The 11295-nt window shown below is 28.6% G+C and overlaps 1 protein-coding gene across 1 annotated transcript; it reads right to left on the reverse strand.

The window, feature by feature from the left end:
* Positions 1-1276: 1276 nt before the first annotated feature.
* LOC101204131 (ethylene-responsive transcription factor RAP2-7) lies at positions 1277-5442 on the reverse strand. The gene is made up of 9 exons (XM_031885023.1): positions 4488-5442; positions 4287-4312; positions 4099-4129; positions 3803-3890; positions 3349-3494; positions 3001-3056; positions 2830-2921; positions 2565-2675; positions 1277-1896 (listed from the first exon to the last, which is right to left on the reverse strand). Exons 1-9 carry the CDS (start codon positions 4952-4954, stop codon positions 1588-1590), a joined length of 1326 nt encoding a protein of 441 aa, XP_031740883.1. The 5' UTR covers positions 4955-5442; the 3' UTR covers positions 1277-1587.
* Positions 5443-11295: the final 5853 nt, after the last annotated feature.

Below are 11295 nucleotides of genomic sequence, written 5' to 3' on the forward strand. Positions count from 1 at the left end.
CTATTTCTTCTTTTTTATTATTCTTTTTTGTTAGTTCATTATTGTATATGTGAGAGATAAAGTAACTATCAAATAAATATTTGAGATGATAATTAGTGTTTTTATAGAAGTGATTTTTTCCCTTTTATAGAATAATTTTTTTTCCTTTACTAACCAAAATATGCTAATTTAAGAGGAAGAAATAAACTATTTTCTTTTGGGTTGGTCATCAATTCTTGCTATGTTCTTACAAACCCATTGCATCAATTTCATAAATCAAGATTATTCTTTTTCATTTTTTCTTAAAACTCAAGGAGAATATTCTTTATTTGTTCTAGATTTTACTTAATTATTCTCCGCACCTTCTCGAAAAAACCAATAAAACGTCGTCTAGAAAGAAAAAGTAAACCTAGAAACTTCTTATTTTCTTGTACAAGTTAACTATACTTAATGAAACTCTATTAATTATGATCTCGGATATTTTATTACATTACATACGAAACAAACCAAAACATTCTTTAATATTGAAATGTTAAAAATAGGTTTGACACATTGATAGAAACTTTAAATTTGGATTGAAATTGAAATCATCAAATTGGTTGATCCTTCCTTACAATAGGTTAAATGTGTAGCTTCCACTTCTATTTGAATGGATTATGTTTTATTTTGGTCAAGTAAAAAAAAAAGAGTTAAAATTGACAATGATTTCTAATTTTTATTTATTTTATATTAATATTATTTTTATTGTCAAAACTTACTAAGTTGTTAATTCTATAAATATAACGTGTTTCTTCCTTCGAAATATCTTTCCAATTTGAAGAGTTTTTCTCTCATTTATTTCTTTCTTTTCTTGAGTTGAGAGTATGTATTCAAATGTTCTATCATATTCAAGTAGTAGTTCAAGATATTCATTATACTGGATTAGTCATTGTACACTATTGTTCCAATCATCTAATAGCATGTGTCTTGACTAACTTTTAAATATAATCTCGGCAAGTTATTTGTTTGAGGTCGCTTTATGATTTAATTATGTGACCTTCCATTTTAAGTTTGAAGACTATTATTGTAGGTGATATGTACAGTAATTATTTGCATTCAATTGAAGTGTAATCATCTTTCCCCCACACATATTAATTGACAATTAAATACTCAAAAGGATCTAAACCGGACAATATTTGGATACATGCATCTAATTTTATGAATTTCACTCGTTAAAAAGTTATCACTTAAACAGAAGAATTTTTAGTAATATGATTGGAAACAAAAAGATAAAAAAACAAGGATATATACACATTGCTTCAAGAAGAAAGAACTCCCAAATAATATCATTACAAGAATTAAGAAAGAAAACCCTTCAAAAAAATGGAATGAGCATACAAATTGGTTACAATAATACAAAAAGCAACCAACCTCAAATCATGCTTCTTAATATTGTATGTACATAGGAATAAAGTCCAAATTTTTCCCTAGAAAAAAATGGAAAATAGTTGACATTAATCTGGGGTTGGACTTCGTAAATTATAACAATTAATTTCTTCTCTCATTAGCTCCAAAAATATTTAAAAACGAACACACAAAATAATAATGATAACAATACTAATACTATTGTCAAGAAATATTGGGGCAGTGAGTACTGTGAAGAGCATTGTTGTTTTGAGCATAAAGTGAACCAAAATTAGAAGAGGAAGAGAATCCTGATGATGCTGCAACTATCTTGGAAATATGAGCTTCTTGATCTCTTGCTATTATTCCATTATTACTACTCATACTGTTGTTGTTTTTTCCACTGATATTCCCTTGAATTGTCGTTGGCATTGACATCGACATCGACATCGTGGTTGATGTTGGCATTTGCCATCCCCAACTCGTTGACATCTTCGTCGTCGAGTCGTTGTTTCTCTTTTCTCTCCCTTTTTCCTGTCATACAAAATGAACGATCACTTTGAATTCTTTATCCTTTTGTTCAAACAAATTTTTTGTCTTTGGTTGACATTAGTTTGATGAAATTCGACGAGTTTGAATTTAAACTTCTATATATACTATAATGTTAAGTTGAATAGGTCATTCTAATATCTAGATTTTAACGATCAATTTACATTAATGGAGCTTTTGTATCGAACAATTTTAGATGTACGACGCACTATAGGAAGAGAAGATATGGTTAGAAAACATGTAGGACTAAAATCCGAAAATTTAGACAAACTAAGATTAATTCTAAACTAAGGATGGAGTAAAAATGACTAATAAAAGATGACTCTTCTCGATATACAAAATTATTTATAACAATAGCAAAAAGTCATTGTCCGTTAATGATAAACAATAATAGACATTGTAAACTACTATCATTAACAACTTATAAACACTCTTAGATATCAATAGACAGTAACAATTACTTTCTCTCTCAAATTGGTTTCATTTTAATGATTTAAAGATGAATCCAAATGCAATCTAATTTTAAACACCACCTGTCTATTGCCATAAACAAACAAAGAAACAAAAGATGCTGCCTCCATGTTCTAAAAAGTTGAAGTCTAAAATGAGCCTTTTTTTCTCTTTCTATAAAGACAAAGGAGTTGAAAAGTTACCTCATTATTTGGTAAAAACCCAGAGTAAAAAGTAGACCACATAGAAGGAGGAATATGAGGTTGTTGTTGTCCACCCACAGTCACACCACATGCATAACCATTGATTTCATTCTGCCCACACACACACAAACAAATATCAATAACAACACTTCAATAATATGCACACACCCGGTGTCTCATAAACATTTTCGAATATGTCGTCATACTACTCGAGATTTTTTAGTTCTATACTTGTGAAAAACAATATCAGTAAAAGGACTATTACCTTTGGTCTCTCAATGTTGAGCTTTTGAGGAGAATTAGTAAGATGGTAGTTGAAAATTCCTCCAATGCTCAAATCAAGATTATGCCCATTAGCTGCATTTGAAGTAAAATCAAATAAAGAAGGAAAAGAAAAAGAAAAAGAATTTTGATTTATTATGTCTATTTTTTTTACCTCCATTGTTTGAATCCACCATTGCATCCCCTTTGCAAGACCTCTGCTCAATTCCACTGTTTTCAATCCAAAAAAACCAATCTCATTTAGCATTCTTTGCACTCTCCTATTTTTTCAAACAAACAACGAACAACAATATACTAAAATAACCTATAGTTTAATGGTAAATATCATGAACTTAGAAGTATTAGATATTCAAATGGAATATTTTAATATGGATTGTACTAAAAACGAACGATCAATCATGATACTAACATAGAAGTTCAAATGATGGAGACCATCGTTTTTATATTTTAACTAGAAATTAAAGAAGAAGAAGAAGAATTTCTAAAGTTTTTTTTTTCGCACTTCTTTCCAATGATTTGACTCATTTGATTTTCCCATCTTCCATATTTTTGAAGAGACAATCCTCTTAACTTCGAACCTCCGCGAGAAAATCCAGTACTTTGTCGACGAAGAACATGGACAAACTCTTCTTTACTTAGATTTTTCATCTACAAAAAGAAGAAAAAAACATTTAGTCATAATCTTCGAAAGAAAAAGATTTAAGTAATGTTCAAAATATTATTTAATTTTTTTAATCTTGTACGTAACGAGAAAGATTTCAATCAATATATCTAGAATTTTGTGTTTAGACAGTAACGATAAAAGGAAGCAAAGTAAAAAGTGTACTCATATAGAATTTTTTATTGAGAACCATTTGAAATAAATCTAACAACATATTAACCCAACTTATGATTTTGATTTGTTATTACAATAACAAACAACGGAACTCAAAATCATGAATAGAAAAAATTCTCACTTGTTTCATATCTTCGTCGTAATCATTTATATTGAAGTTTATGTCCGCATCAACTCCTCTAAACTTGATTGCCGCTCGATCGTAAGCCCTATTATCTCAATAAAAAACCATTTCAAATGAACAGAAATCCACATATATATATATATATATATATATATATATATATATATATATATATATATATATATAACCCAAACATGTACACATACACATATGAACTTAAAAAGAAGATGTGGAGTGAAAAATGAATCTTTAAATTTGAAGAAATTGAATAATATAAATAATAAAGAACCAACCTTGCAGCAGCATGTGCTGTGTCAAACCCACCTGGGGAAATTCAAAATAAGAGCTCTAAGTTAGATTGAATGTACAAAATAGGAAAAAAATTAATAATTGAAGAAGGGAAAGAAAAAAAAGTTTGAATTATTAACAAAAATTGGACTTTTCTTGTTCTTTTTTTTTTTTTAGTTTCTTTTATTCTTACCCAAATAAACTTGTTTCCCACAATCCCTGAAAAAAGAGAGAAAAGAAAAAAGAAAAAAAAAGGACAAATAAATCATCCAAATTATAATTAGTAAAAAAAAGGTTTCCATAAAAAAGAAAAATACGAAATTCCCAATTGGGAAAGAACTGATTTCCTTTTTTAAAAAAATAAAATAAATTGACTAAATAAATTTTTTATTACCAAATATGAGATTCCCATCTTCCGGTTCGACGGTAAAAGGTAACTCCCCGGTACTGAGAGCTCCGGGAGCGTGGCCCACGGCGGCTTTTTCTCACCTGCTGTTGTTTCTGCTGTACAATTCTCAACTCCGGCGGTCCCCCACCGCCACCGGAATCTGCCGTCGACGACAAGTTCAACCAATGGGTTCTAGGCACTGGAGACGACCCAGAATCCCCCCATCCTCCGACGACTGGAAAAAGCGTTTGAGTTACCAATTCCGACGACGCGCCGCCGCCACTGCCGCCGCCGGAGCTTTCTCTTTTGAGGATATCGAAGATTAAAACAGAGGAATCTTCGTCTCTGCTGTTGGAAACCTCGTCGGTGGCATTAACGACGGAGGAATTTGAAGTCTCGGAATCTTCCATTACAATCCGACTCGTGGGTGTTTCGTCGCGGTTTGTAATCGAATCGTTGAGATCCAACATCATCAGTTCTTTCCTCGTTCAGATCGTTCTTGAAAAATTAAAGAAAAACAAAGGAAAGCAGAGAGGATAATAATAAAAAATAATTAAAAAAAAGTTAGAGTTTTTATTTGTTTTCCACTCTTTATTATCGAGAAGAAAAGAAACCCTGAATTTGTATGGCCATTAAAATGAAAATTTGAAGAGACAAAACAAAACCCAGTGAAGAAATTGTGAAAAAAAAAAGAGATTAAAAAGGCAATCTTCAATTTTTTTTAAAAATAATTTGTTTAATGGGTTGGTCTATGAAGCTTGTAAATGGCTATGGCTATGGCTATGGCTAATGATAAAAAAAAAAAAAAAAAAGGAGAGAGAAAGGCAGAAGAGAGAGAGAGAGAGAGAGAGAGTAGAAAAGGGAAGTAGCCGAGGGAAGACAGGTCTAGAAAAAGAAAGAGGAAATCTTGAAACTGTGAAGGGGTAAAGCAATTTTAGGAATAGTTTTAAACCCATTCTTTCTTTCTTCTTCTTCTTCTTCTTCTTTATTATTATTATTATTATTAGCATTAAATTTAAAGAATATGTAAGAAGCAAACTAAAATGTTAAATATATTATTATTAATTTTAATTATTAAAAAAAGAAAATAGAAAAATAGAAAAACAGTTAAGTTGGATATTATTAATTGTGTTGATACCCAAACACGGCGCCGTGCTCAGATGTATTTGTTCTAAAGGAGAATTAAAAATACGAGGTGTGAGTTTGAATTTTATTCTTTTCTTTCTTTCTTTTTCTTTTTTTTTTTTTCTCTAATTCCTCCCTCTTACTTTTGCATTTTATTATTTTTAGTTTTACAAAATATGTTAAATTACAATAGCAAAATATCCTAATTTATGAGAGATCAATGTATGCTACTAGAACAAAAATATTTACTTTTTATTAAAAAATATTAAGTTTAATTATTTTGTTATCCGTCTTGCAAATGTTTATTAGGTAAAACATGAAATCATAGTATGAAATTAAAAAAGGGACCATATTTAAAAAAACAAAATTGTTATAACTAGTACTTTAATACGTTTTTTAGTACAATAATTGGGAGATAAATGATTGAACATTTGACTTCAAAACCATATCAATATCACTTAATCAAGTTAAGATTTATATTGTTTTTTTTAGATTTTAGGAAGAAAAAATATGTGATTATATATATGTTAGTATGCCTTTAAGGGATCGTTTAATTAAAGATTTGTATAGACAAAAAATATATTTAAATTTAATTTATAACAATATTCGGTATGTGTTCATTCCCATGCAAAAAATCCTCGAACAAATCTATCTCTAAATTATCTTTCATAAGAGATGGTAATTTTTTTGTATCTAAGTTTTAAGGCAGTTTAGTGAATAAAACGAGTATAGGATACTCTCATTATATCAACCTTTTGTTAGTTAATGTTTGTGTACATTGCTTTTGAAGTCAAAAGCAATTTCCAGAGAATCTTTTAACTAAAACGTTTATGAATTTATATAAAATCACTTTATAACTTGCCCTTATCTTTAATAAAAAATCTTTTCTTAAAAACAATGTATAATGCAAACTCATGTTGATATATAGCGAAAATGATAAAAAAAAAAGAATATTAGACAAAGTATTTATACCTTATTTAATAAAATTTATCTTTTAATTGCTAATTTATCATCTAAATTTTACTTGCAACAAAATATTTATTACTTTCTAATATAATAAAATAAACTAAAATATTATAATTTTTTTTTATGATTATTGCACTATACTCTTGTTTGTCTATTTTAAAATATATGTAATTTTTATAAAAATATATATATTTTTTACAATTATATTTTCCTACTATTTTAAACAATATTATAAAGAACACAATAATTTACCACTTTTAACAAATTTAATAGTAAATAAGTATTATAAACAATATATATTCTATGCTACATCATATAAATGTTAATTTACCACAATATTATTTCAATAATGCATTTAGAATTTATCAAAACACCAAATTATTTCACATTACATATATTTCAAAATAACACACACGTACAATTGAGATCTATTATTATAAAATTCAATTACAATAATTTTAATACTTTATGGCAAGTTCAAATTTTTGTGTGATTCAGTCATTTTTTTACGATAAAGTGTAAATGATATGTATATGTTTTTATTATTTTGGAAAGAGAAAACAATGATTAAATTTACTATAAAAATATATTTTTGATGAAATATTTTTTTTTTTCTAATTGGAAGTGTAACTAATGGAACAAAATAGTAGAAAATGGTATCTTTAACTATGTTTTGATTTGTATGACAATTGAGTTCTATTCGTCCTCAACATTTTATGATATATATAATTTATTTCTATCGAAATTGAAGGTTCAAATTTTTAAAGATTATAATATCAACAAAACATGAAACACATGTAAAAAATTGTAGATCAAACCAAAAGAAAGTGTCAAACATTTAGAACTTATAAGACAGAAATATGTAGTACCAAACAATATTTGTTTTGACTAACAAGTTATGAGTTTTATAACAATTTTGTTTATATTGAAATTCGATATTCTAATCTACGAGTTTGATTTTAGCAACATTTTAGTTGTTGTGTTTCAGGTTTTTATCAATTGCTAACAAAAAGTCGATATGACACAATATTTTTATTCTTTGTTTTTCATATTATTCTACATATCCATCCTTTGTTCAACACCTTTTTTTTGCTATCTTCTTCCTCCTCATCTTCTCTTTTTTGTCTATTCTTTTTCGTTAAAAGAGAACCAAAAAAAAAAAAACTAACGAATACGAGTTTGAAATGAAGTTAATTTCAATTGCTTTATGGGAAATGAGTTTTTATTTTTAAAAAAATTAACTTTATATTTGCAATTAGAAGATTACAAAAAAAAAAAAAAAAAAAAATCAAACGACAAATATTTTCAGAATTATTAGAAAAACATACTTTTTGCTTTAGTGTAGCATTGAAAATTTTCGTTTGAGAAAAAATGAAAATCATTATCTCTTAAATTAAAGCAAACAAAAAATTTCATTAATGAAACTCGAAACATGAACATACTTCACGAATTCTAATTCCACCTCTCTAAAAGGTTAATATTTCAATACAATGAAATTAATTGAAATTTTAAAGTTAAATTTGATACACTAGACCTAGGTACTCGATATGAACATAAATTTAATTCTTCAACACTATATATATAGAAACAAAAAAATTATATATATATACAACTTACGAAAAAATCCAAAAGAGCGGTCCAACCGTACTAAATTTTTCATATTCTATAATCTTCTTTCAATTAAGGCGCACGTACCAAATTCATATTTATGGAGCTTAATTTAACTAATATTAATTTATCCTAAACATTAAAATTTACCAATTAAGAAAAAAAAACTTTATTTGGAAAGTAATTTGTTAGTACAACAATATATGAACGTATTTATTTGTGGAAAGAAGAATAAAAGTTTCCCAAAACGGACAACGTCCCTTCACCCTCACCCTCACCTCACCTTCAGCTAGCCGCAATTAATCTCCTATTTCATTGGTCGGTCACCTATCTAGCTGACCGACATCTACCCCCAACAATAATTATAAACACACAAATTAATTTCGTCCCATTTTTCTTTTCCACATATTCTTTAAATATCTCTTTAGCACTTACACGTGGCGTCTTCTCATTCGTCCAAAGACACAACTGCTGGACCACTCATCTCACGTAGGATGATCTTATAAAATCCTACACGGACAGCGTTGACTGTACCTAATCTTTGGAGTTTTTCTACGCCATGGACCACGTTTCTATGGTGGGACCTTTACGTGGCCTCTTATGATTCGTTCACTTTTTTGAATATTCAACTCCTTCCACGTACGAGATTCAACTGATTTAACGGCTCGGATTCCTCGCGTCCACCTATAGCCTGCAGCTACCAAAACACCTCCACATTTTCTTCTTTCAATAACCTTTTCTATTAAATGTATATATTAATTTGTGTGTTTTTTTAAGAAAATTTAGTTTCAATGTTGTTAATATATTTAATATTCAGATATTCTGTAATAGGGGATGAAATTATAAATTTATCATTAAATGAAAATGATGTAAATGTAATTCACACCAAATTATTGCTTTGTTGGGGGTTTTTTTCGTATTGAATAGTAATTAATTTTTGTTTAGTTTCATTTACAATTTATTGATTTGAGTTAAAGGAAATTTATGAAAAATATTTTAATCCAATTAAAAAGAGAAGTTAAGTTATAACATAATATTGGAAAATTTATAAGTTTTTTTTTAAAATAATTTTTTTTATTTATTTTTACTATCTCATGACAATTTCCTTTAAAAAGATTTTGATCATGCCGGGATATTGAAAAATTTAAAATCTATTTGAGAGTGTTTATATGACACTTTTAAATCTAAATTTGTAATTTCTATGAATACACATACACCACATGAGAATTTGGAGCTGCTTTCCAAAATGTCAAAAGTAGTTTTAACAAAACCACTATTCAACATCCTATAGCACAGGGATTAATATCAGTTGAATCAAATTTAATTTCACGTCTAAATTCAAATTTCACTTTGTCCATCTCTAATTTAGCAATTCTTTTAATTTTCTAGTAGAATAAAGTTTTAAATTAATGTCAACATGAGAATATATCTAAATGAATCATTAATAGAAGATTATTAATATGTATTATCGACATTTTATAATTAATATTTCAACAAACTTGTTATTTACGATAATTTGTGTACGTCGATAATAATTAGTAACGAACATGAAGTATTAAAAGACCATCCTTACAATAATTTAAAAATTAATATAGAAGACCCATTCCCAACGCTAGGACTAGGCTTTCTTTAATATTATATGCTCCTAGAAGTTGAACCCAACTCTAGGTTTTTTGTTATATAACTTGCACCACTTATCATTTCTCTCTCTCTCTCATAGGTAGTGTTTAAATATTTATAATTTTAAAATAATCTAAAGATTTTTCAAACATTTGTTTCATTTATAATTATCTATTTTTTTAAAAAAATATAAAGAGAAATAAGACCTAGCTTATATCATAAAATCAAGCACAAACAAAAAAAACCCTTCACCTCAAACTGTTGCTAACTCTAGACTACATTGAGATTCCTGCAAAAGCAACTGCTTTACTATAACTTAAATGTAAACCCAAGACTTTCTTTGCACTATTCACTTATTTCACATATTAGTGGTAAGTTGGTTAGGTTTCCACATAGGCAGCAGGGAAAGGACAAGTACTTCATGACCCTCATTAAGCAAAGGATGCAATCGACCTGATTTGTGGTATGGTTCTTATTTGTAATATAATTGTTTGTGTTTTATTAGATCTAGGTGCTACACATTCCTTTGTTTCTAGTATGCTAAAAAACCTTTATCTGAGAAGTTAGTTATATACACTCCCGTTAGTGATGGTTTATTGGTTAGTGAGGTGTTGGGCGATTGTGAGATTTTAGTAGAAGGCATCAATATGCTAGTGGGTCTGCTATTACTAGAGTTGTAGGAGTTAGATGAAATTTAGGTTAACGGACTTCTTATTAACCATTATGCTTCTATGAACTGTCATAAGAAAGAAGTGATTCTCATAAAACTAGGATTAATTGAAGTAGTTTTAAGAGGTGAGAGAGATCAATCCTATGAGTTTGATTTTAGCTCTAAAAGCTGAAAAGTTGTTGAGGAAGGGTTGCACAACGCTTCTAGCACATGTAATAGAAATGTTGAAAGATAAGTGTTCCCAGGAACCATAAAATATTCCAGAAGTGCACAACGTTTCTTGCACATGTAGTAGAAGTGAAACAAGGAAATGTTCCAATGGTGAATGAATTTCTTAATGTGTTTCTAAATGATTTAATAGGTATACGACCTGATAGAGAGGTCGAATTCTTCATTCAATTATTTTCAAGGACAACGCCTATTTCAAAAGCACCATATAGAATGGCTCCAAGCGAGCTGAAAGAGCGAAGGCGCAAATGTAGAAATTAGTTGATAAGGAATACATCAGACCTAGTGTATCACCTTGGGGTGCTCTACTGCTATTTGTGAAGAAGAAAAATGGTACCCTCAGACTATGCATTGATCATAGGCCTTTTAAAAATGGTCACCATACGTAACAAGGTATTCATTGACACACAAAAATGATTTGTTTGACTAGTTAAGGAGAGCAACAATGTTCTCCAAGATTGACTTGATGTCAGGTTACCAATCAACTAAAGGTTAGAGAATCAAATATTCCTTAGACAACTTTCATAACAAGATATGGACACTATGAGTTTCTAGTTATACCATTCAATTTGACGAATGCACCAACAATTTTCATGG

The sequence above is a fragment of the Cucumis sativus genome, chromosome 5, assembly GCF_000004075.3.
Source record: "Cucumis sativus cultivar 9930 chromosome 5, Cucumber_9930_V3, whole genome shotgun sequence".
NCBI lineage: Eukaryota > Viridiplantae > Streptophyta > Magnoliopsida > Cucurbitales > Cucurbitaceae > Cucumis > Cucumis sativus.